General features: G+C 43.8%; 1 protein-coding gene across 3 annotated transcripts in view; it reads left to right on the top strand.

The window, feature by feature from the left end:
- Positions 1–27,164, top strand: part of gad2 (glutamate decarboxylase 2) — a 111,060-nt gene extending 83,896 nt beyond the window's left edge. For all 3 annotated transcript variants that reach the window (XM_055652201.1, XM_055652221.1, XM_055652210.1), the window contains exons 8-16: positions 266–345; positions 4,105–4,159; positions 7,126–7,242; positions 8,308–8,372; positions 11,361–11,439; positions 14,308–14,457; positions 15,830–15,937; positions 18,463–18,552; positions 22,676–27,164. In XM_055652201.1, the coding sequence (XP_055508176.1) occupies positions 266–345; positions 4,105–4,159; positions 7,126–7,242; positions 8,308–8,372; positions 11,361–11,439; positions 14,308–14,457; positions 15,830–15,937; positions 18,463–18,552; positions 22,676–22,849 (918 nt within the window). In that variant the 3' untranslated portion in view covers positions 22,850–27,164. The remainder of the gene's footprint in view (positions 1–265; positions 346–4,104; positions 4,160–7,125; positions 7,243–8,307; positions 8,373–11,360; positions 11,440–14,307; positions 14,458–15,829; positions 15,938–18,462; positions 18,553–22,675) is intronic.
- Positions 27,165–27,614: the final 450 nt, after the last annotated feature.

Raw genomic sequence — 27,614 nt, 5'->3', positions numbered from 1 at the left:
GACATTCTGCAGTCGTGGAAGGCAGTAGCTAAATTCAAGTTTTTCCTTCATCTTCTTTCTTTGTAACATTCTGACTCAATAACTTGAGTCAAACGGAGAAGGGCCACTTGAAAAAGCATCAAATGGTCCACCAAGTTCATAGTTCCAGTTTCAAATCAACCTCTTCAAAGGAAATAAAACAGAAAGAATATCAGGGTGAAGATGGGTCACATTGAGTTACTGGAATCCTATTGATGTTATTCTCTTTGTGTGTTGACACTTACAGAGTCATTTTTCAATAAAGAAAGCAGCAGCAGCTCTGGGGATTGGAACAGATGGAGTGGTTCTGATCAAGTGTGATGTAAGGTAGGTTATTTTATATACTGCCTGCAGAGCTTTCCACTCCTCAAGCAGCGATACTCTGCTTCTGCATTCAACCAAATTAAAGATCTCTGCTGATATACAATCTGTGTGTGTATTTGCTCAGAGCTCTGACTGAAGCATGCTTGCAGGCAGCACAACAGTAAAGCAGACAGAAGGTGCCTGTATGAATCAGACCGAGCAAGCCTCAGATATGCTCAATTCTATTCCAGTCTGCCCTCTCTGGTGGATGTGAAATATTCCTGGACACTGTTTCTGCAGAATAGCAGAATTCAACCCAGTTTATTATGAGATAAATATTAGCATTTATCACATAGTAAGCATCATTAAAGCATTACAAAAACAGTTAACGCTGGAAATATTGCAGCATTTTCTGTTTTTCTTTGAGATTTTATTTAGAGGGTTTTTTCCCCCATCATTAGAGCATTACCTCTATTGCAATTGTGTCTGTTATTTGTTGCTATTATAAAATTACCAGCAGCTTTTTAAATGACCACAGCTGACTACACTTCAAAAGTATTTCATTAGCTTTAAAGGACTTTTGAAATGCTCCTAAATTCACAGATTCGGGTCAACACAGATCATTAACCATATAACCATATAACAATTACAGCACCGAAACAGGCCATCTCGGCCCTACAAGTCCGTGCCAAACAACTTTTTTTTTTCCCCTTAGTCCCACCTGCCTGCACTCATACCATAACCCTCCATTCCCTTCTCATCCATATGCCTATCCAATTTATTTTTAAATGATACCAATGAACCTGCCTCCACCACTTCCACTGGAAGCTCATTCCACACCGCTACCACTCTCTGAGTAAAGAAGTTCCCCCTCATATTACCCCTAAACTCCTGTCCCTTAATTCTGAAGTCATGTCCTCTTGTTTGAATCTTCCCTATTCTCAAAGGGAAAAGCTTGTCCACATCAACTCTGTCTATCCCTCTCATCATTTTAAAGACCTCTATCAGGTCCCCCCTTAACCTTCTGCGCTCCAGAGAATAAAGACCTAACTTATTCAACCTATCTCTGTAACTATCTTATCTTCTATCTTATCTTTTAAAGTTACAAAATATTATATTGTGGTTGGTCTGAATTTTAATTAGTAGTCACAAATTTGTTCTGAATGTATTTTTTATATCAGCAACACCTTACCTTACGCAAGAATGTCAGAGATTGCCATTTGGCCCATTAGCCCAATGTTAGCACCCAGGAAAAACAATCTCATGAGTTCCTTTCCCTTCCCTTGATTCCCCTATACCCCTGCAAATGTACTCTCTCTCACACTTGCCCATCAGCTCCCCTCTTTGAATTATTTTGCCATTTGCCTGTGTGAATGGGGTAATTTTGGGTTCTGTATTCCCTGGTATTTAGAATGAGTGATGGCTTTATGCAAATATGGAAGTTCCCAAGAGGGCTTGACAATGTTTTCACAAGTGGAGCAGTCAAAGACAAAGAGACAACGTTGCAAAATAAGGGGCTGGCCATTTAAAACTGAGCTGCTGAGAAATCTTCTCTCAGTGGGTGGTGAACCATTGAAATGTCCTGCACTGTGGATGGTGGAGGCCACATTATCAGATATATTTATATATCTATATATATATTTGAAAGGATAGAAAGTTATGGTGAACTGACACAAAAGAGCAGTTGAGGCCAACATAGATCAATTGTAGACGGAGTGAATGGTGGGGAAGGCATGAGGACCTGGTGGTCTTCTCCAGCTCCTAATTTCTGTGCTCCTGTATAAAGCAGACTAATAACCTACTATCTGTCATCCATTGTCATGGAGTCATACAGCATGGAAATAGGCCCTTCTGCGCAACATGCCCATGCAGACTAATATGTAGATTAGTCTGCATGGGCATTATAGAAACTTACAAAATTCTTAAGGGGTTGGACAGGCTAGATGCAGGAAGATTGCTCCCGATGTTGGGGAAGTCCAGGACAAGGGGTCACAGCTTAAGGATAAGGGGGAAATCCTTTAAAACCGAGATGGGAAGAACTTTTTTCACACAGAGTGGTGAATCTCTGGAACTCTCTGCCACAGAGGGTAGAGGAGGCCAGTTTATTGGCTATATTTAAGAGGGAGTTAGATGTGACCCTTCTGGCTAAGGGGATCAGGGGGTATGGAGAGAAGGCAGGTACGGGATACTGAGTTGGATGATCAGCCATGATCATATTGAATGGCGGTGCAGGATCGAAGGGCCGAATGGCCTACTCCTGCACCTAATTTCTATGTTTCTATGTTTCTATGTCCCACCTGCCCTGCATTTGGCCCATACCCCTCTAAACCTTTCCGATCCATGTACCTGTCCAAAATATCTTTTGAATGTGGTTATAGCGTCTGCCTCAACTACCTCCTCTGGCAATAGACCCCCTTGAATAGACTTGCTGATCCCTATGATCTGGACTGTATCTTCAGTGCTGTACAACCAGCTAAAAGGCAGCATGATTCTTGTGTAATAACACGGAATGCTTACGCTGTGAACTAAAATATTATCTACGGCACCAGATTTGTTCTGCTTCCTTTTACAAGGCAAACTGAAAAATGCAGTTTTAAGATGAGTAAAAACCTCAGATCAGCAGCAAACATGATTGTGCATAAAATAGTTGAAAAAACTGAGAATTAGATTCCTAGAGTCATGGAACGGCACCACATAGTTAGTTTTCAGCCTAACTCATCCACGCTGACCTATGGTGCGGAGGGCCAGACCGCCGGCTACGGGAGTCAAGATCGTCCCGTCAACGGAAGGCTCGAACCCTCCGTCTGCAGGAGGACAAAGAAGGGAAGAGATCAAACTTTTTTTTTTGCCTTCCATCACAGTGAGGTATGTGGAGGAGTCACTGTGGTGGATGGTTATGCTAAAATGTTTTTTTGTGTGTTTTGGTGCTTTTTATTGGTATGGCAAATCAAATTCCTCGTATGTTGCAAAACATACTTCGCTAATAAAGTATGATTATGATCATTATGATTGCTAAACAAGACAATCCCGCTTGCCTGTGCCTGGCCCCTATCTTTCCAATCATTTTCTATACACGTGGCTGTTCAAGTGTCTTTCAAATGTTGTAATAGTACCCACTTATCACTTCCTCTGGCAGCTCATTCCACATAAGTACAGTATCACCCTCTGTGTGAAAAGGTTGCCCCACAGATCCTTTTAAAAAATCTTCCCCCCCTCCCCCCCCCCCCACATTAAATTCTGGGGAAAATACTGTGATTTTTCACCTAATCCGAATGAAGAGAGGGATAGACAGAGTTGACGTGGACAAGCTTTTCCCATTGAGAATAGGGAAGATTCAAACAAGAGGACATGACCTCAGAATTAAGGGACAGAAGTTTAGGGGCAACATGAGGGGGAACTTCTTTACTCAGAGAGTGGTAGCTGTGTGGAATGAGCTTCCAGTGGAAGTGGTGGAGGCAGGTTCGATTTTATCATTTAAAAATAAATTGGATAGGTATATGGATGGGAAAGGAATGGAGGGTTATGTTCTGAGTGCAGGTGCAGGCACGGACTTGTAGGGCCGAGATGGCCTGTTTCCGTGCTGTAATTGTTACATGGTTATATGGTTAATTGGTTAATCTATGTTCCTCATGATTTTATACATTTCTATAAGGTCACCATTCAATTGAGCAAATTGATTTTGATTTTGTGTTGGGTCAAGTGGCCACCTTCTCTGCCTCGTGTTTCTGTCACTTGCTTTAACAATAGATGCAAAAATGTGGTTGTGCTTTTCTAAAATTGCAGAGGGAAAATAATCCCAGCCGATCTCGAGAGAAGAATACTCGAAGCCAAGCAAAAGGTCAGTTCACGGTTTCAATTAAATACAATCCCAATTAAAACTATTGCATATTTCCTCTGCTCAGTTATAAATGAGGCATGAAATTCCTGTCGATGTTGTGCCAGTAGTGGGTACTCAGCTGTCAGCTGTCAGATGGATTTATATTTGCAGAGGGTCGAACATACAGTCAAGGATCAGCGAGTTCATTTTGAGATTGTGATAAAAGTTCAACATACCAGCTGGATTTAATAAGCGGAATTTGGCATTCACTTATTGGGACTCATTTATACGGCTGTGTAAGGCAGCACCTGGATGAGCAGAGTTACAACTGGATCCTTTGCATACGGGATCCCTTAGTTCTGACATACATCATCCTGTGTTACTTCTCCCATCAATCCATGGTTAGGAATAGGAATACTTTATTGTCACATGTGACTAGGCACAGTGAGATTCTTTGCTTGCATATACAATGTATACAAATAGCAGCCACCTATGGCGGTGACAAAGATACAAAGCACGCCCTTTTGTCCCCCCCAGCGGTTCCCCCACGCCAGGTCCCCTTTGTCCTTTGTCCCCCCACCCCACCCCACCCCAGGTCCTCCATTGTTCTTCTCCTCCCTCCTCACGGTGGTCATCCACACTCTCATCAACCGTCGACCGCGGGTCGACCCGCGAGGCATCGCCACCACCGAGGCCTTATCATCGCGAGGCTTCACCACCGCCGAAGCCTCACCGCTGCCGCTGCCCCATTTCACGCCGCTGTGGTGCCGACCCGGCCTCCGACCACGGGCTTCCACGCTGCGATCCGGGAGGCATCGAGACCGCAGCGCCTCGTAGGAGGCCTCCATACGCATTCCCAGTCCACACCGCGACCCGCCGGGAAGGCTTGATCCTCTGGCCTGATAGCGTTTGTAGAGTATGGAATATCACAGACCATAAAGGGTTTCGGCCCGAAACGTTGCCTATCTCCTTCGCTCCATAGATGCTGCTGCACCCGCTGAGTTTCTCCAGCATCTTTGTGTACCATAAAATAACCGATTGTGGTAGAGCACATTTGTGCTGCTGCTAATGAATGCCCAGTTTGGATCTGCCAATCCATCCTGAGTCAGTTCCATTTGGCACAGATGTTGTGCTACACGACAGAGGAGAGGATGTTCTCAGCGTGTGGCTCGGACCTTGTCTTAATGAGGATTGTGTCACAATTAGATGCATCTGCCCCAGATAGATTAGTGAGGACAAGGTTCAGTAGATGTGGACCTCACCACCTGTTGCAGACCCAATCTCCAGGGCTCAGTGATGTTACTAAGCCACTCTTAGTGATGGCATGTTAGTCTCCTACCCAGAATGCCTTTTGTGTTTATTCCAAGTGTTGTTCAACATGAAGGAACTCGAGTTCATCAGTGGAGGAAAAATTGATATGGAAGCAGATACCCTGCCTATGTATGACCTGATATCATGAGACTTCTTTAGGTCGGGAGTCAATATCGAGGGCCACCAGGGCTACTACTATTAATTATGATGGAGACGTCTGGCACGTCATCTCTCTGTGATTATGTCATTGTCAGATTATTTTAGGCACCAATTCAGAGATGTTTGTGAAGAGATTTTTTCCCTATCCACGTTCAGTGCTGAGGTCATTGCCAAGAGGTCCATCCAGTTATATTTTTTTCTCTGTTTCAACTTAGTGGTCACTTTATACCTGAGTGGCCAGCTAAGATGTTTTAAAGATGAGGAGGGGCGGTTGGAGATATGGCAGGCTGGAGTCACATAGAGGTCAGACTAAGTAGGTGAGGCAGATATCTGCTGTTGAAGAACAATATTGTACCAGGTCTGTAGTTTTGCAGCCATCATTACTAATGATGGGTTTACTTTTTTTTAATCCAGATTAACTAAACTATTTTAAATTTGAGAAATGACACAGAGAGGTTGAACTCAAAACACTGGATTGTTAGTCCATGCTTCTAGAAGTCATTCTCAACCGTTTTTTGGGCACAGCCCCCTTAAGGGCTTGTCCCACAAGCATGCGACCTGCATGCGGCAAGCGCGACCTAAAGGGCCTGTCCCACAAGCATGCGACCTGCATGCGGCAAGCGCGACCTAAAGGGCCGGTCCCACCAGCATGCGCCTGCATGCGGCAAGCGCGACCTAACGTGGTCGCTTGAGCCTGTACGGCCTTGCGGTGCCGGTTCCACTTCGATCGCTGGAGCCGTATGGAGTTGTGCAGAGTTGGTCTCGAAATTGCGCCGGGCTCCGAAAAACTGACCGTGTTCAAAAATTCCGCGCAGCAACGGACTGCCGGCCCGCAGCCGCCTCGACACCGTGTCACTCACTCGACCTCCGCGCAGCTCCCGCTTCTGGTTTGGTCACGCTTGCCGTAAGCCGTATGGCTCAAGCAATCACGTTAGGTTGCGCTTGCCGCATGCAGGCAGATGCTGGTGGGACCGGCCCTATAGGTCTCGCTTGCCGCATGCAGGTCGTATGCTGGTGGGACAGGCCCTTTAGGAGCTCTCCTCAGTTTCCAGGACCCCCCGGGGATAATGGATGCGAGAACGCTTGATTGAATACGTTGAACCGGTGCAGTCTGATTCGCGGCTGACTCTGAAGTGAGGCTGTGCAAGGCTGTGGGAGGAGCTTAAGCAATGACTTCAATGGGCTCGCCAAATTCAAACGGTGTGTTGGAACAATATTATAAATAGAAGGGAAACTATTGACTCCAATTAAGGTTGCTGCTTGGTATTTATTTGTTTCAGTTACTAGGGCCCCCCATAAACTCTTGGGGCTCCCCTTCCCACAGTTTTCAATCTGTTGCTCCCTTCAAATGTGCCAGGGCCCCCCTTGAGGGCCATATGGCCCCCGCTGAGAATGGCTGTTCAAGATGATAAGTTCGGTAATTTAAATACTATATTTATATTTCCCACTTGCTTTGTTGGCGGATTTTAGTTCCTTCTCATGCAATGCTCTAATCAGCCCCCTTCTGTTTTGTCTAGGGCTTTGAGCCATTCTTTGTGAACGCTACAGCTGGCACCACAGTGTACGGAGCCTTCGACCCCCTTGCGGCCATAGCCGATATATGTCAGAAGTACAAGATCTGGATGCATGTGGATGTAAGACACTCCGATCGCACAAACCACCTTCCTCTCAAATTCTAATCCAGTCTGGGATCAGGGCTTTTCACCAAGTCTTCAGTAATCTTTGTGTTGTAAGCTGCAGCCATCATGCCTTCACATAGCAGGAGGGAAGGTTGGGAGAAGGTCCAACCAAACCCTCAACTACCTCAAAGCAATTCTTTAAAAGGTCAAAATATAACATTTCAAATTATATAAATTAATTAAATATCTTCCATTAGTAGGTCAGTGATAAACGTAAACTAAATGGTGAGGAAAAATTGTACGAGCTGGAAATATTCTGTAGATCCAGTAGAGAAGCAGAGGTTGATGGGTAATTGAGTCCAAAAATGTTAATGGTTTCTTTTGCTATCTGCCATCTGATCCACTGCAAATGCAAAGTGTTTTCTGCTTTATTTTCTACTTCCTGCATCTGCAGTCCTTTGCCTTTTTTTAATTAGATACAAAGTGATACGGCACGGAAACAGGCTCTGTGGCCCAACCCATGCATACTGACCAAGATAACCCATCTAAGCAAGTCCTATTTGCTTGCGTTTGCCTCATATCACTCCAAACCTTTATTATCCATGCACCTGTCCAAGTGTATTTTAAATGCTGTCATAGTAAATGCCTCAATTACTTCCTCTCATCTCATCCATATATCCTCCACTGGAAAAAGTTGTCTCTCAGATTCCTAATAAATCTTTCCTCTCTCACCTTAAATCGATGTGCCATTGATTCTCCCACTCAAAGCAAGAGACTCTTATGGATTCATTCTATCTATTCCCTTAATCATTTGGTACATCTTCATAATGATGCTCTTAATATCATCCCATAGCCTCCTGCATGCTAAATAATATAGGCCTAGCTTACCCAAGCCCTCCTTGTAGCTCAGGCCCTCAAGTCCCTGCAACATCCTCGTAATCGTCTCTGCACTTTTAACTAAATAATGCTCTCATTACTCCCAATAACTATTTTGGCACTTCGGCAAATTATTTTGTTTGCATTAACTGTTGTGAAATATTGGGTTTACCTTAATTCACTGTGTGTTTTATCCTAATTCAGGCAGCATGGGGTGGTGGTTTGCTGATGTCAAGAAAACATCGCTGGAAACTGAGTGGAGCTGAGAGGTAATGAAACATATCACTACATTACCTGACCTGGTGAGAAGCTTCGATACGCAGCTTGGTAGATAGTCTGCTTCTGAATTTGCGCATGGTTAAGCTTAAGTGTGAAAAGTTAGAATAGTGAAAGGCTTGGATAGGGTGGAAGTGTAAAGGATGTTTCTATTAGTGGGAGAGACTAGAAATAGAGGTCATAACCTCAGAATTAGAGGACGTCCTTTTAGGAAGGAGATGAGGAGAAATTCCTTTAGTCAGAGGGTGGTGAATCTGTGGAATTCTTTGCCACAGAAGGCTGTGGAGACCAAGTCAGTGGATATGTTTAAGGCAGAGATAGATAGATTCTTGATTAGTACAGGTGTCAGAAGTTATGGGGAGAAGGCTGGAGGATGGGGTTAGGAGGGAGGGATAGATCAGCCATGATTGAATAGCAGAGTAGACTTGATGGGCTGAATAGCCTTTTTCTACTCCTATTCCTTATGACCACATGACCTTCCACTGCAGCTTCAGTGGGCGTTTAAAGGAAACCACATGGGAAACAGTTGATTATAAGAACACATTAGGTTAGATCTGCAGAAATTCAAAGCCTTTGGGGCTTTATTTAGACTTCCCGGATAGGAAACCTCAGAGGGGCTCCTCAACTTTAAGGGAAGGAGCCCAATATTGCACCTTCTGACTCAAAATGGGAAGAATGTCAATAGGTGGGAGATGACCGCTTTCAAAACCAGGCAACGGGAAACCATAGCTGGTATAAGGCACGTGCTCTGGTCCAAATGTCCTTGTGGAGGCCAGATAAGCACTCACACAAGGGTAGAAAAAACAATCTGAGGCTTCCTCAAGCCCCCATGAGATCATAAGCTCCTCTCTGAGCCTTGCTCTAAGATTGAGCTTGATTGAGCATGAGGTACTATCATAACATTTAATAAACAGTTGGACAGGTACATGGATAGGACAGGTTTAGAGGGATATGGGCCAAACGCAGGCAGATGGGACTAGTGTAGATGCAGCATGTAGGTCGACGTGGGTAAGTTGGGCCGAAAGACCTGTTGTATGATTCCATGACTGTGTTTGGGGTGGGTGTCACCCAAAGCAAGGGGGCAATTCATTTAATTCCCTGATTTCTAATAGGCAACAGGAGTTGAATCGACTTGTATTTTTAGTTGATTTTCAGACATGTTTCTAATCGCCGTCGTCATAGGCTGAAAATGTGATTGCTTGGTGAGTTTTATTTGCTCCCTTGATGGCTCCATCAACCTTCCTGCAACAGCTCCACATTGCTGGCCTTATAACCTTCAGATCTGTGGGTGGAAGAATGGATAATGTAACGAGGTCCAAAATGATATGATGCTGATGCTGGTTTACACAAAAGGACTCTGACTTACCAAGGCTATCAAATCTTGGGTGCGATGGGGAAAAATATGCTGATTCTAGTTGCGGTGTGGGAGATTGATGTGATTGAGTCAGTGGAAGCCCCCCCGGTCTTTCCCAGCCTCCATCAGTGTTACATATGCACTTAACCTCATCATCTTGCCCAGAGTATGTGAATCGAGAACCAGAGGGTATAGGTTTAAGGTGAAGGGGAAACAATTTAATATGGATCTGAAGGATAACTTATTTCACATAAAGGGTGGTGTGTGTATGGAACAAACTAGCAGATGAGGTCGTTGAGGCAGGGACTATCCCAACATGTAAGAAACAGTTAGACAGGTACATGGATTGGACAGGTTTGGAGGGGTATGGACCAAGGTGCGACTAGTGCAGCTGGGACATGTTGGCTGGTGTGGCCAAGCTGGGCCGAAGGGCCTATTTCCACACTGTATCTCTCTGTGTCTCTATGACTTTATCATCACAGTTGGTATTTATTATCCACCAATCCTACACCCTAACAGAGTAACATCCATCACGTTGTTCACACCAACAGATGCAAGTAAAATCATTTTCATGGTCAGTTCCAGATAATAGAAACATAGAAACATAGAAATTAGGTGCAGGAGTAGGCCATTCGGCCCTTCGAGCCTGCACCGCCATTCAATATGATCATGGCTGATCATCCAACTCAGTATCCCGTACCTGCCTTCTCTCCATACTCCCTGATCCCCTTAGCCACAATGGCCACATCTAACTCCCTCTTAAATATAGATAATAAGATATGAAGTCATATTGAGTAGTACTGCACCGAAACAGGCCATTTGGCCCAACTCATCCATGCTGGTCAGGATGCCACATCTAAGCTCCTAATGGGGCCATATCCTTCGAAACATTTTGTATCCTTGTACCTGTCTAAGTGTCTTTTAAATGTTGTTATAGTTCCTCCCTCAACAATCTCCATTGACTGCTCATTCCATATTCCCACCACCCTCGGAGTGAAAACATTGCTCCTCAGGTTCCTATTAACTCTTTCCCCTCTCAACTTAAACCTATGTCAACTGATTCTCAATTCTCCGACCCTGGGTAAAAGATGTGCATTCACCCTATCAATTCCACTCGTGAAGTGCTATTGATTTTGAAGAAGTTACACATTGAGGAACTGGACTTGCACCCAAACGTCTTCCGAGCAATGAATCTGTGCACTGGCCTGTATTTACCCGAGGCCACAGACAGTACTTAGTTCTGAAAAGGGATGACACAGGTCAGGGGTTGGACAGGTGTTGGGTGGGGTATATTGTGGCTGTTTCTTGAGAAGTTTTCACCAGGTCATTGATTGTGCCTCTAAAGAGTTGCCTGTAACTCCATGTCATAAGTAGTCCTACAACCAGGTGAGATTCTGGTGGCAGGCCCCAACACAGGACAGCCTAACGTAGTAGCAGAGGGTCTTTGGGACACAAAGGTTCAACGGGAAGGTTCCATCAATTGACCTTTCCTGCTTTAATTTCCTACTGCTAATCGTCTACTTTTCAGATACAGAATGAGAGCTCTAAGCCATCTCTTCACTATTGATTGAATTGTATTTATTAACTCTATTCTATTCATTGATACAGTTGATATCTTTATTTCTAGAGGGAATTCTGTTACGTGGAATCCACACAAGATGATGAGTGTCCCCTTACAGTGTTCGGCGCTACTAGTCAGAGAAGAGGTATGGATGGACTTTATTTGTAAGGTCATTGGCAGTGAGTGGTTAATAGAGTCATACAGCATGGAAACAGGCCCTTTGGCCCAACTTGAATGTGCTTGAGGCAGGTACAATTTCAACATTTATAAAACATTTGGACAGCTGCATAGATAGGAAAGACTTGGAGGGATATTGGCCAAACAGGGTCAAATTGGATTAGTGCATCTGGGCGAGTATGGACAAATTGAGCTGAAATGCCCGTTTTCTTGTTGCATAATTCTCTGAATCTCTGATTTTATGTACTTCTCACAGCCAGGCGCTAGGTCATGTCAATGTCCTAGTAGTCACTACTGCTTTCTGGCAAATGGGCTGCTTTTTGAACACATTAAACCACTTCTTGAATCCATTACTTTCAGTTCTGTGTCATCTTACCATCTTCATAAGAATGTCTACAGAATACAACCAGGCTTCAGCTTATGCCCCTGTCCCACTTAGGAAACCTGAACGGAGACCTCTGGAGACTTTGCACCCCACCCAAGGTTTCCGTGTGGTTCCCGGAGGTTTTTGTCAGTCTCCCTACCTGCTTCCACTACCTGCAACCTCCGGCAACGACCTGCAACCTCCGGGAACCGCACGGAAACCTTGGGTGGGGGGCAAAGTCTCCAGAGGTTTCCGTTCAGGTTTCCTAAGTGGGACAGGGGCATTAGGGACAAACAGCTGGAAGAGGTCAAGGAATAACCATAAGCATACTTCCTTGACATGATGGTGGATTCAGAAAGCCAATCTATTCTCCCCGATTAGGATCTATGATACTGGGTTGTTTGAGGAGCTGCCATTTAGGTACATTGTACAAAAGAGAGCCCTGTCTCCCTATCCAGGTGGATGCGAGTACTCAAAAACCAGGATAACTGAAAGATGGGATATAAATGGGAAAGTAACCTGAAGCAACAAATGCGGGGTCTACGTGGGAGTGTAAACAAATCACAGTAGATGAAAGGTTGGAGCTTCTAGAGGCTGGATAAAGTGGATGTGGAGAGGATGTTTACTAGTGGGAGAGTCTAGGACCAGAGGCCGTAGCCTCAGTATAAAAGGACGCACCTTTAGAAATGAGATGAGGAGGAATTTCTGTAGTCGGAGGGTGGTGAATCTGTGGAATTCATTGTGACAGAAGGCTGTGGAGGCCGTCAATGGAGATTTTTAAGGCAGAGATTGATAGATTCTTGATTAGTATGGGTGTCAGAGATTATGGGGAGAAGGCGGGCGGATGGCAGGACTATCATATGCTGAGGGAATTGAGTGGCTGGGCTTGTATACTCTGTAATTTAGAAGGATGAGAGCGGATCTTGTTGAAACATATAAGACTATTAATGGTTTGGACACGCTAGAGGCAGGAAACATGTTCCCGATGTTGGGGGAGTCCAGAACCAGGGGCCACAGTTATAAGAATAAGGGGCAAGGCATTTAGAATGGAGATGAGGAAACACTTTTTCACACAGAGAGTTGTGAGTCTGTGGAATTTTCTGACTCAGAGGGCGGTGGAGGCAGTTCTCTGGACACTTTCAAGAGAGAGCTTGATAGGGCTCTTAAAGATAGCGGAGTCATGGGATAAGGGGAGAAGACAGGAACAGGGTACTGATTGTGGATGATCAGCCATGATCACATTGAATATCTTGAAGGGCCGAATGGCCTACTCCTGCACCTATTGTCTATTGTCTATTAATGGGGTTGAGAAGGAAAGATAGACAGCCACGATTGAATGGCGGGGTAGACATGATGGGCCAAATGGCCCAATTCTGCCCCTCTAACTTATTATGAACATGGACTTGTGCTGTCAACCTCCTGCCATTCAAATATAGTGGGTGCTGAATCTCAACTAAGATCGGATCCTTTCAGCATCTCTTTCCCATCAGCAGGAGTTGTTTCTCAACAGCCCACATGTTGAGACGAAACATTAGTGACTCTGCTTCCCACCAATGAAGAATATTTGGACAGAAACCAATCCTAGCTCCAGCATACCTATTCTCAGATGTAATACAGATGGGAAGTGAGTTTGGCAACTATTCCGTACACAAAACTTTACAATGAGATGGCACTCCCTCTCCCAACTCTTATAGGAATAGGAATACTTTACTGTCCCATGTGACTAGGCACAGTGAGATTCATTGCTTGCATAAACAATGTATACAAATAGCGACCACATACGGTGCTGGACAAAGTTACAAAGCACACCGGCTTCTCCTTTTCTCGGTGGTGGATGGGGATGGGGTTAAAATCAAGAGGGCTGCTTTGCCCTGGATGATATTCTGAAGAAGCTCAACACCATCCAGTGCAATGCAGCCCTCTTGACATTAACCGCATCCAAGCTGGAAAAACTCATCCAGGTAAATGGAAACTATTCCATCAGACTTCTAACGTGCTGTGGGAAGGCTTTGAATATGAGCCATTTGCCTCTGGTCTTTTTCATCCACAGTATTAATGTAGTTGGTCCCCTCTATGCTGTTGGGTAGAGAGTTCCCAGATTTACACCTGGTGATGCTTAGGGAAATTAACATTACCTGGCACCTTTCTGGCCCAGGTGTTACATGTCCAAATGCTTTCTTAGACTTGATAAATGCACTCACAGACTGCTTCATTTGCTTGGTGTTTCAAATGGAGCTGAATATTGTACAACCATCAGTGAATGTCCCCATTTCTGACCTTAGAATGGGTTAGCACACGCTAAATGATAAAATGATAACCAGTACCTTGTACATAAAAATCCTTCCTTTAGAAAATAAAGAATTATTGGATTGAGTCCTATAGACCATTAGTTATGAACATCCAGTGGATTTTATTTTACTTTGCAAGCTCTAGTAGGTAATAATTGTTTTTCAAACTTGACTTTTTCTGCAGGGACTGTTGCAGAATTGTAATCAGATGAATGCTTGCTACCTCTTCCAAACTGACAAACAGTACGACCTGTCCTACGACACTGGAGATAAGGCACTGCAGTGTGGGCGGCACGTGGATATATTTAAACTGTGGCTGATGTGGAGAGCTAAGGTAGGTATTTCTATTTGCGTTTTACCTTAATTAGTAGTTTCTTTGCAAATAAATTGCAATGGGCAAAGGTAACAATGGTTGACCTCTAAACTCATGTGTGAAGTATCAGTGTATAATCCAGAGTCACGTCATTTATTCATATTCCAAAAGAACTGGCGATTTCTGGCAAACATACATCTGTTCAGCTTTTCTAATTCTATTAATAATGTCGTACCTGCTGCGCTTGTCCCACAACCCTGTTGTTATCCACACAATATATAGGCCACATGAACTCATTTAGTTTCACTTTTCATCCCTCTGCAAGCTTTCTGTAGTGATTTACACTTATAACAGTGTATTCTACAGTTAACAGTTTCAATTTACTCAGAGAACTCTATTTGAAAAACATGTGAAAGAAATCACAGCAACTTTGCTCAATTTTCACTGGCACTAGGAGGTGGAGGATAGTTACACACAGATTATGTGCTTCAGTTCAAAATGTAATAAAAAGGAACTGCAGATACTGGTTTGCGATATGCGATATGCCATTTATTGTCACTATACATGTACAGTGAAACTGAAAGCTGCTCGTACTCAGTGCATACATACAATTTAGCACAAAAAACAAGAAACAGAAAAACAAAAACAGAAGGGAGAAGGGGGGGGGGGAGATAGGTGCACAATTCTGCGGCGCTATATACATATATACAGATGGAAGTCCGGGTGTTGGGCTGTGAAGTCAGTGCATGTGTGAATTTGAATTCAGAGTAGTTATAGTTTTCGGAAAGCAACTATTTCTGAGTATTTGTCCTGGATTTGATGCACCTATAGCGCCTTCCAGAGGGCAGCAGGTCGAACAGTCCAAACGCAGGATGGGAGCTGTCTTTGGTTTATACCAAAGATAGACACAAATGCTGGAGTAACTCAATCTGAAAAAGGGACCTGGCCTGAAATGTTACCTATCCATTTTTTCCAGAGACACTGCCTGGTGCTGTGAGGCAGAAGCTCCACCAGTGACAGGGCAGTGATGATTTCTTTAGCTTGATGTTTTTCTGTGGAATTGTGTAAAACATCCATCACATATTATGGAATTCTACCTGGCATTACTGTGGGAAAGGGCTGAATTAGGGAATCAATTTGTCACAGTATGTAAGAGGCCTGAAAGCATTTCTACCAGCCTCCTGTGTTATCTTCTCAGAGTTAGATTGGTCCTGTTCTGGATAAAACACATTTAATTTTCTGTACTGTTATCCATCACCTACACTTGACTTGGAATGGATACTTCTATAAGAAGACCAACTATGAAAATCATGGAAGTAGCTAAGTTCCAGATTGAAAATATGTTCATATCATAGCTGACTGAAGGCAAAATTATCGACTTTCTTTTTTACAGGGTACCTTGGGTTTTGAGGCACAGATTGACAAGTGTTTGGACCTCTCTGACTACTTGTACAACAAAATTCGAAACAGAGATGGATTTGAACTGGTGCTTGACGGGAAAGTACGTTTGGTTTGAATTGCTAAGGTGGTAAAAAAATGTTTTACAAATTTCAATAACAAACCAATTAATGGAGAACGTAAAAGATTAATATATTTTTCGATAATTGCCATGTGCAAAGAATTGTTTGCACAAGGAGCCCAAGCAAGATATTGCTGTACTTTAACATAGCAAATAAGGAGTTTTTTTCTGGTAATGCTAAACTGTATACAGTACTGCTGCTGCTAACCAACTTTTACTTTCTGATAAACAAACACAAGTGCTGGAGTAACTTAGTGGGTCAGACAGCATCTCTGGAGAACATGGATAGGTGACATTTTGGGTCAGGACTCTTCTTTAGACTGATTGTGATGCGTGGGGGGAGGGGTGATGGGGAAGGAAGCTGGATGAGAGGAGTGGCAGGACATAGTCTGGTAAATGCAGGGGCGGAAACCACTTTCAAAACGGGGGGGGACGCAATTTCTTGGCGGCTGCGCATGCGCACACATACACGTGCGAAGCTTCAGAGGCTTTAGCCGTGGGACCTGTAGACGGTAACATCAGGAGCTGGCCTGGTTGGTGACTGACTCCGAACTCCAGCAACAGCAGCTTCGTCTGCCCCGAATCGTGGGGCTTGAATCGGCCCGTTCGCGAGGCCTTTCATGGCCCGGCACGGCTTAAAATCGGCCAGGCAGGGGCTTTAACATTGGGAGCCTCGATCGCCTCAACGCAGCAATTTGACCGCAGCGATTTTAAGCCTCACCGGGCGATTCAAACTCCGTTCTATGATCTTTGCTCCACCAGGACATCTCCCTTCTTCAATCACCACGCTCTATCCTCAGTCCCACTCCCCAACGTCCGCCTCTGACCGACACCTCCCTCCTCCAATTATCGCACTGAATCATCATTTCCTGCCCCATTGGCTGCTGACTGACATCTCTCTCGTCCAATCGACACCCTCGATCATCAGTCCCACCCCCACCGTCTCGCAGAAAGTGGAGATTATTAATCGATTTTTTTTCACTTATTTTCAAAATCAGGATTACAAAACATGGGGGGGATTGTCCCCCACCTCTAAAAACATGGAGGGGACGTGTTCCACTGGGATTTCCCCCCATGGCTCAGCAGTAGCTGGATACAGGTGATGGGTTAGGGGGGGGGGGGGGAATAGGCAGATGGTTGGACAAAGGCCGGAGATGAAAAGACAGGAAGTGTGAGGCAAAAGGACTGAAGAATTGCAAATTGTGAAGCTAGAAGAAGGAATATGGAATGGGTGGGGGTGGGGAAGGGGAGAAATCGATGAGCCCAGACGGGTGTGAGAATGGGAAGGGAAGAGGTTTGCAGTTACCTAAAAGTTGGCCTTGTCAGACCGAGTGCATGTTCTCGGCAAAACAGTTAGCAAGAGTATGCTTGGCCTTGCCATTATACCACATCGGGAACACCGACTGCAGTAGATGATACAATACAATACAATACAATACAATACGGTTTTATTCATCACATTGCACATAAAATGCAAGTGAAATGAATTTGTCAGCAGCGGTACAATGATAAAGAACACACAAACACAATAAAAATTGAACACAAACATCCACCACAGCATTCATCACTGTGGTGGAAGGCACACAAATTGGCCAGCCCTCCTCCATTTTCCCTTGTGGTCGGGACCTTAATGGTCGGATGATCTTAGTGGAGTCAAGCTTCCAAGTTGATGTTGATCTCACTGGGTTCTCATAACTAGAAAATGTATCTGTTAAATGCAAACCACAGAGCTGTTTCATAGTCTTCTATGAATACACTAAGAGGTGGGAGGATGAGATTAGTGTATCAATCATTTAAATTGGACACAAGACAATGCCAAATGAAGTAAAATCACTTTACATGACAGTTAGTTAGCCCTAAGCATTCAATGGTGGTTTACAAATCAAACCCCATTGTTTTATTCTTTAGGCAAAAGCAATTATAACTCTAATATAGAACTCAAGTGTTTACACCTCCAACGCTTAAATTAAACAGAATACCAGTATAAAAAAGACAGGGATTGAAATCCTTGGTTACTGCATGTAATGGGCAGAATTTGAGGCCCTATTGAAACATCACATTAATATTCACTCATCTGTGTACAGGAGGCCTTCAGTCCACAGGCCTCCAGGGAGGTGGACCAGGCCAAAAATGAAGACTCAGGCAATAAAATAACAAGGCCCCTCTCCCTGTACTACATGATGGTAGCAACAAACAGACTGAGCAGGTTAGCAACGTGTGTGGAAGCAAAGGAATGTTTTGGGTGGAGACCGTGCATCAAGGCCTGTTGTCCCAGAGAGTTATATAACATCAGGAGGTGCATGGATAAGGTAGATGGTCCCAAGATGGTCTAAAACTAGAGGGCAGAATTTTAAGATGAGAGTGGAAAGATTTAAGGGTGGCTTGATCTCCAGAGATGCCACCTGACCCGTTGAGTTACTCCAGCATTTTGTGTCTATCTTTGCTATTAACATTTACTAATCTTGTTTTCAGGAAGTACTCATTATTGCCCTCTCTTTGTTGTTTAGCCACAGCACACCAATGTCTGCTTTTGGTATTTGCCTCATAGTATTCGACACCTACCAGACAATGAAGAGAGAAGGAGTTTACTCACAAAAGTAAGCCACTTTTCATTTACCTTGTGTTGAAAAATAAAATTTGAATTTCTGAACTTCAGAATAAAATAAAGTCTAAGCCAAATTCCTTTTGTGTAAATGTGAGGGAAGTGCCAATTCAATAAGCTAATTACACATAAGTTACAAAGCATATAAGGTAGGGGATCACCATTACAGCATTTCATCCTATTGAAATGTCTCTGATCTAACTATTGTTGAGCTTACTAAAACTCTGACCTTGTGCTTTTCCGGTTTGCGTGGTTTTTCTATTTGTGCAAAAACAGTACGCAATGGCGCTAAAATCTTCTGCCAGCGTACTCACCGTTCTCCTGTGCTGCATGTGCAACAAGTTTTGTTTAGATCGATGGTATATTGTAAAAGTTATTAATGTTTAAAAATCATAAAAACCACGCATGCGCACATTGCTGTCAGTCGCAGCCACGCAGGTTGGTCTCCTCTCCTGTCAGTCAGGAAGGGGCATCGCTGGGACGGCGACGCCCCTTTCCTTTCTGGCACCAACGTCGTACAGTTTGGCCATGTCCGCTGTCAATCAGCTGGAGGTCGCCATGGTGAAGGACCTGGTGGGAAGGGTGGTGCCGCGGGCCGAGGCCTGGGCCTGGGCTGGAGCCGCAGGCTAAACCTGGGGACAGGGCCCGGACTGGAGCCTAGGATGAATCCGGGGACTGGGCCTCTACTGGAAGCAAGGACGAGCCTGGGTCCGGGGTCAGGGACGATCCCAGAGATGAAGTGGGAGCCTGGACTGGAGCCCAGGCAGCGGCTGAGCTGAGAGCTGGAGTCGTGCCCAAGCCCGGGACCTGGGTCAAGGTATACTAACGCCTCGGGCCTGCCCAGCCGCTGCCATCCTTCAGCAGAGCCTCCGCTTCCTGCTCTGTGGGCAACTCTGGCTCAGCAGCCTGCTACCATCACCCCACCCCCAGCACAGTGAGCCCGGCCTCGTCGAGGCCCAGGTCCGCAAGTGCTTCAGCCGCCAACAGCCAGGGCCGGGCCAAGTACGAGAACCAGGCTGAGTTCCAGGCCCCGGCGCTGCTCTTCAACCTGGGTAGGTGCTGGGGTAGGGAATGGGAATGAGGGGAGGAGGATGAGGGAAATGGTGGGGATGGAAATGGGGTGGTAGAGGGGGATGGGGGGGGGGGGGGGGGGGGGGGGCAGCGCCGAGGCCCGCTGTCTACCTGCTGGCAAGGGACACTGCAGGTGCCGGGACGGGCGGTGCTCAAGCAGCTCCTGCCAGCGGGCGTGGACACTGGGAGCGGCCCTAACGCACCGCTCCGGTACACAGAGAGAGGGAGCACCGCAGCCTGGCCCACAGCATGGGGAGCAGAGAGAAGACGAAGGAGGAGAAGTGAGGGAGGGAGTGAGAGAGGGAGAGGGGGAGGGGGAGGGAGGGGGGAGAGAGGGATGAGGGGGGGGGGGGGGTGAGGGGGGAGGGGGGGAGGGGGAGGAGGGGGGAGAGGGGGGATGGGGGAGGGAGGGGGGAGAGGGGGATGAGGGGGAGAGGGGAGGAGGGGGGAGAGGGGGATGATGAGGGGATGGAGGGAGGGGGGAGAGGGGGGATGAGGGAGGGAGGGAGGGGGGAGAGGGATGAGGGAGGGAGGGGGAGAGGGATGAGGGATGGAGGGAGGGAGAGGAGGGAGGGATGAGGTAGGGAGGGAGGGAGGGGGGTAGAGGGGTGGTGGAGTGCAGGTGGGTAGGGACGGTGGGTAGAAGGGGTCCGGGGTGATGGGCAAGGTGGGATAGAGGGGGGAGGAGAGGGGACCAGGGATGGGGTCGATTTGATGGGAGGGGGATAGGCGTGAGTGGTGGAATATTGCGTTGGGGGAACGGGTTGCATTGGGGAAATGGGTGAGTGATGGAATATTGTGTTGGGGAACGGGTTGTGTTGGGGGACCAGCCCTCCCGTGTGACAGGGACCCAACGGGTCCCACATAGGTATTAAAGCCATACTCAACATGCACACATGTTTTAAGATTTAGAAGTAGCATACAATTCTATTCAAGTACAATGGAGCTGTAAAGCGGAGGAGCAAGGATATTGCTTGGGGATTGTCTAGTGTGGCCTATATGACTAAAATGAGCAATAAGAGAGAGATAATTTTCGGATTGTAATATAGGTACTCCCAACAGCCCGTGGTAATTAGAGGAGCAAATAAGTGGGGAGATCACAGTTTACTGCAAGAATGTTAACCATCCATTTGAAGGTTTAGATTGTTCCAGTGGATGGGGTGATATCCATGTGTTTTTGGGAAAATGTTGTTTGCTTTTGTTAACATCGATCGAGAAGTTGCTGTTTTTGCACTATTCAACCAAATGTCCTCTCTCCTGTACGCTGACTCACCACCACCCGTGACTCAACCAACAATAGTGATGCCATCAGCAAATTTATGAATTGCATTGGAGCTGTGCTTAGCCACGCAGTCATGGGTGCAAAGAGACCAGAGCAGGCGACTAAGCATGTAGCTTTGAGTTGGACCTGAGTTGATGGTCGGTGAGGAAAATATGTTATTACCAGTCCACGCTGTTTGAGATGCGAATTTCTTGGAGATTGGAGAATGGCTCATGTTGTATCATTATTTAAGAAGGGCAGCAAGGGACAACTAGGGAACTACATGCTTGTGAACTTTCCAGCATCCGCAGATCTCTATCGATGCTGCCTCACCCGCTGAGTTTCTCCAGCATTTTTGTCCAACTTCGATTTTCTGGCATCTGCAGTTCTCCATAGATGCTGGTGAACCTTGCGTCAGTGGTGGGAAAGTTGATGGAAGGATTTTTAGGCAGGGGATCTACCAGCATTTGGACAGGCATGGCCTGACTGGGGATAGTTAGCATGCCTTTGTGCATGGGAAATCATGTCCCACAAAATCTGATAATGTTTTTTGAGAAGATCACCAAGATGATTGACAAGAGTATGACGTTGACTTTGTCCAAAAGGACTTTGGTAAGGGTCTTTGACAATGTTCTGCATGGGAGGCTGGTCTGGAAGATTAGAGTGCATGGAATCCAAGGTGAGCTAGTTAATTGGATTCAAAATTCACCTAGAGGAAGGAACATTAGTGAAAGTTATTTTTTTGATTGGAGGCCTGTGGAGTGCCGCTGGTCTAATGTTGTTGACCTACATTAATGATTTGCATGAAAATGTAATGTAGATTATTAGTAGAGTTACAGATGACACCAAAATTGGTGGGAAAGTATCTTATATGGCTTTTTAACACCTTATTCTCCTATCCAGCTACCTGAAGGAATCTGTGAATATATTTGACGTGAATATATTCTGCTCCTATACACAAAGTTTCCTACAATTTCTTGCGTATTCCCTTGTGTATTTGAGCTCCCATATGCATTAATTCACACATAAATGCAGCGGCGTGATTAAAAACTATATGTTACTATACATATGTTACTATCTTTATGAGGCCAGATCTTCATGTCAGTTTAACTTTGAGCTCTCGTCTGAATGGTGCTCCATTCCATAATTCTATCATCAATATTATATTTGATGATCTAGTTAGGAACTTATTTGAGGACTTTTTTTTCACGAGTGAGTACTGCTACTTTGAAATTCTCCACCTTGGCGCTGAGGAAGTTGTCATTAAATAGATTTGAAATATAGATGGATTGGCTTTAGGGGAATTGAGGTTTATGGAAACCAAGCAGGAAAATGGAGTTGAAGCCGAAATTAGATCAGCCACGATCTTATTGAATGGTGGAACAAGTTGAATGACTCTTTTTTTATTTTCCCTATAGAAACATAGAAACATATAAAATAGGTGCAGGAGGAGGCCATTCGGCCCTTCGAGCCAGCACCGCCATTCATTGTGATCATGGCTGATCGTCCCCTATCAATAACCCGTGCCTGCCTTCTCCCCATATCCCTTGACTCCACTAGCCCCTAGAGTTCTATCTAACTCTCTCTTAAATCCATCCAGTGATTTGGCCTCCACTGCCCTCTGTGGCAAGGAATTCCATAAATTTACAACTCTCTGGGTGAAAACGTTTTTTCACACCTCAGTCTTAAATGGCCTTCTCACTTCAGTCTTAAATGACCTTATATTCGTAAATGCATTCAAACTCCTCACCAAAAGAAAATTCTAACTTTTTGTTTGATGTTTTAGGTGGCTCCACAGATTAAAACTAGAATGATGAAATTTGGGACCACAATGGTAAGTTACCAGCCCCAAGGGAACAAAGTTAACTTCTTCCGCATGGTCATCTCGAATCCAGCGGCCACACAAGACGACATTGACTTCCTCGTTGAGGAAATAGAGCGACTTGGGCAAGACCTGTAACTGGAAGACATCTGGCCTACTTCAATGGAGATGTTGCTATTGTGTGAATGTATTTCATTGTTTACCTCCCCCAAACTAGTCGTCTTTGATATTAGCCCTTACTGCAGGGACTTGAGCTGAAGACCTCCAAAGTGGAATTATGGATGTTACAAGTTATTTAATGCCATTATACATTCGCTGATGTTGATAAAAGGTACGAGTCATCAACAATATGTCACACTTCAGCCAAATTGATCTAAAGCATCAAGTACTGTAACAATCTACTAACAGTAAATAGAGCACCTTGAAAGCTATTTAGATATTTTATTATGATGTTTCAGCAGCACTTTTCCACCTACCCATTAAACACCAATGCCCCCCACCATTTTGGTTGTCATTTATGAAGGTCTCCATTTACAAAGCTTTTAGTATAGTGAAGGTCCAGGTGTCTTCAATTTTCACGAATCAATAATTGAGGCTTGATCTCTTTAGTTGGCATGAAATAATTATTTAAAAGATCTGTCCTTCAGCTCTGTGAAACCTTTTACTATAATTTAAGCTCTGCGTTGAAGTGTCAAATTTCAAATATTCTATTTATTTTGACAGAAGAAAAATGCTTTAATACATTTACTGCCATACTTGAAATTAGTGAGTTCAGTGTTTGAAAATTTCCCACCAGGAGTTTATGTAATGTATACCTGTGATGTTGCTCTTCATGATGTAAAGAAATGGCAAATGACAACTCTTGCAAACTGGATAGTGGTCAGTGTCTGTGAAAGTACTTCCTTTGTAGACCTTTTGAGTAATGTCTAGTTTACCTCAGATTGAGGCTGTGCACTTTAGAATCAAACGTATGGTGTTGAATGAGAATGTTTTAATGTAGTAGTATATTGTTATCAAACTCAGAACCTTTGGGTTTGGTAACAGGAAGCTTTGATTAAAACTCTGACTTGGTCCTCCACACCCAATGTGGCAAAATTTGCATTAATTCTTATAAGCCAATTATATTGTAAAATTTAGGTCAGTTAGAGTCAGAGTTAAACATAAAACATGCCATGTAAAATATGAGCCACACCACAGTGGAGCAAAAGCATATGAAATCACTGCCACGGTGTGGTCTTAAAGCACAAGTTTCATTCATGCAACCAGTACAAAAGCACCGTTTAATATTTCAAAGACTAGTCTCCATTGTAAAATGTATCCATTGATTTTTTTTATTTATTCCTTTGGCGTTAGCTGAGAGTAGGTAATCTAACAGGCCCTCTCCCAGTGTTAAAATCAATTTGGTGATCAGTAAAACAGCTTCAAAATAGCAAGGAACAAATTTAACTCTAATATCAAGAATTCTCAACAGCAGAATCTACCCCTGGATAAAGGAAGGAATCAGAAAGTCAAGAGCTAATTGGATCTTAATTATGTGGGAAAGTTACTCTAGATGGGCAAACTGATGAGGACCAAATAGTCTTTGCCTCAGGTCTGCTTTGTTAATTTATTTCAACGAACAAGACCAGAAATGTAACCCGATTTTGCTATTTCCAGCACCAAGACTGAGTTCAAGACCTGGATTTTAATAATCCGCTGAGTACGTGCTAATCAATAAAACTACCCAAGAATCGGGTCCATTTTCCCACTTAATCTGCTATTTCCAGGTTGGATTCCATGCAAGAACCTTCCTGCTGCATTCTTTTATCCAACATTGTAGCTGCTCATATCTTCTGGTCAGAATATTTCAGTGGCAGAGTCATGCTGTTATTTAAACTGGATAAACACTGCAGTCATACTTTCAATTAAATATGTGAGGTTTGCAAGATTGGAATTAAAAATAAATTCCTCTGTTCTGGTCTTGTAAAATAGTCTCAAAGGGTTACTTTGATTGGATTGTGGTGTCTGCAGCTACGTTGGATGTGTAAAGTGCCAATCATGTAAAAATGAATATAATGATCCAAGCTCCTTGTCATTTGTATAGTGTACATCATTTGTATCATAGAGATATGCTATTATTATAGTAATTTCTTGAAAGCACAAATTAAATGAAAATAGCCTCCTCCTCACCAGCAAATACATGTGTTTGCAGCACTGTTGCATTGTTGAGAAATTTAAGACCCAGTTAAGACATATGTATTACATGTTAACCGATGTAGACTGTACAATTTAGATAATCATTGACTACACAAAACAATTTTAGAGGGACTAAATCTACTGCTTCCAGGTTTTTTTTTAACAAAGGTGGTCATATTTGTGCTAAAAGGGAGATCCAGGAAAAGAACATTAGCACATTGTGTTGAACATAATAGTTAAAGTTGTGAATCTTTGAAAATTTCCAGCTAACAAGAATATGGATGCTTGGTCACTGAGTTTATTCAACTCAGAAATTGATAGGGTGGACAAGAATGGATATTAAGGGAAACAATGGCAATAGGGTTAGTACAGAGTGACATACTTAGATGGAAGATCACTTTTATTGCTAGAATAGATTGGTCAGCATGGACCTGTTAGGGCTAAGGGCCTGTTTCCATACTGTGTGAGTCCATGACTTAATTACATGACCATATGAATGGGAGAGAGGGTATAAGAGACCACTCGACTATTTAAGATATTCATGCAATTATTTTAAAAAAAGGCTTAAAATTTAAAGGGAAGAGGTTTATAATATATAAATCCCCAGCAATATTTACTCTGTATTTACCCGCAAGCATAGATAGAGCGAAACTTGGAGGAAATATGAGTCATTGATGATCACTATTAGAGAGTGGGTATGGACTGCTACTACTTTGAATAAAGGCAAAAGTTGTGGTCTTATTCAAAAAGGAAAACAAATCAAAAGCAAGGCATATCTTATTCATCCCCCATTACATAAAATAATAGAACCAATTATGGGGGCGGACTTCAATATAATCTGTAGAACAACCAGATAAGTACACAATGAGTGTGAATTCTGAAGGGGAAGATCCTGCCTGGTTAAACTCTACAACCTGTAAAGGCAAATGAACTGTATCTTAGTATAGAATATTACGTTGAATTTAGCCGCAGGAATAGAAGACAAGGCCATATGTCAAATAGGGGTTTGTTATTTTGAAGACTGAGATCAGAAAATAAATCTTCACCCAAAGAACCACCAGCATGTCATGGATTCACAATCATAGACCTGTATGGCACTGAAATGGGCCTTTCAGCCCATCATGTCCATGCTGATTTTTTTTGTCAGTCTACAGTAATCCCATTTGCTCAATGTAGGTCCGTATCCTTGCCCATTTAAATACCTGTACAGACATCTCCCAAATGTAGAGATCGTATCTAATTCCACTACCTCCTCTGGTAGTGCATTCCAGAAATGTTCATATAAAAAAAGTTACCCTCAATCCGCTTTAAAACCTTTTCCTCTTCACTTAAAACCATGCCATCCTGTTTTTCACCCTACCATGGGAAAGACTCGGACTAGCAACCCTATCTATGCCTCCAATAATTTTATATTACTTAATACATTTCTAAATGAAATGAAATTCTTTGGAATAATTTAGGAAACTCCATGGATCTTTCTAAATAGATAAACTAGAGTGAGCTGGATGGCCTTTCTTCTTTTCTACTATTTGGTGACATAAAATAGTCGAAATAAAATATTTTGTGTCCAATATATTTCTGCATTTTTGCCGACACACAGATCCTTGCAGCAAATGGCTTGAATTGAGATGCATGTTGTAAAATTGCACGAGAAATATGGTGGAGGAAGATGCAACTTCAACATGCTGCTGCCTAAATTACTTCAAAGCTAACGCAATCATTCACTGGAAGGTACACGTGTGTCGAATAATCTGGTTTTACCACTGATGCACTCATAACTGAAATTCTAGATGGGTCACACTGACCTCAGATGTTGCACTGTGATGAAGCACTACCACTTGTTGATCCCATTTAAGCTTCCAGCTTGAGTTTATTAAGACTTAATGTGAATTGGTATTTGCTGGGTTGGAGAAGACCTTGACAATAAACTGTCTTAGTCATGTCCATTTAATTGGCTAGGATGTGTGTTACTTGTATTTAACAGGATTTACAGAGTCTCTAAAAAAAGAAGTGAGGTACAAATATATTATTGTGCAGTGACTTTCTTGTATATGATGCATATTTTGCAGTGTTCTCTTCACTATGGAACTGTGTATTGGAATCTGAATAGTAAACACTGTCCCGTGTCTCTGCTGTTAAGATGCCTGTTGTAATTCCAGCCAGCTACAGGTACAGTGTTACCTGTAATAAAGAACTTGAGTGTCGGATGTCTTGGTCTGTGGGTATTTGTATCTGAAGGCACATGCAGAGATTGGAAAATGGATATTGCTCATTAAAGTGCTTACACATTCTTGATGAACTATTATAACACAGAGTCTGTATGGGACTTGACATTAGTATATCAGACTCAATTTGAACACAAAGATTCAAACAACATTGTAATGTTTTGACCAAAGAAGAAGACATCATCAACTAGAAATTACAGCAAATTGTTCTGCTCATAAGCTTGCTGCTTCAAACTTTTTCTTGATCGATTATGTGGTGCTTGATTCTGAGCCTAGCAGGTTGGCGGAAAGCAGAAGGTGGAGGTAGTGCAGCTGGTGCCGGCCGGTAGGTGTTGGATGCTGAGGAAAGGTCCAATTAGATCAGGGTCTAGACTAGAGCCAGAGAACAGTGGTTTCATCACAGAACCTATTGGATGCTTACTGACTGACTGAACATAAGGAACATAGCAGGTAGACAAAAATGCTGGAATGAGCTGGAGAAACTCAGTGAGTGAGGCAGCATC

The sequence above is a fragment of the Leucoraja erinacea genome, chromosome 2 (assembly GCF_028641065.1).
Source record: "Leucoraja erinacea ecotype New England chromosome 2, Leri_hhj_1, whole genome shotgun sequence".
Taxonomy (NCBI): Eukaryota; Metazoa; Chordata; class Chondrichthyes; order Rajiformes; family Rajidae; genus Leucoraja; species Leucoraja erinaceus.
Note: the sequence above shows the minus strand (reverse complement) of the source record. Positions and strands in the feature narration are given on the sequence as shown.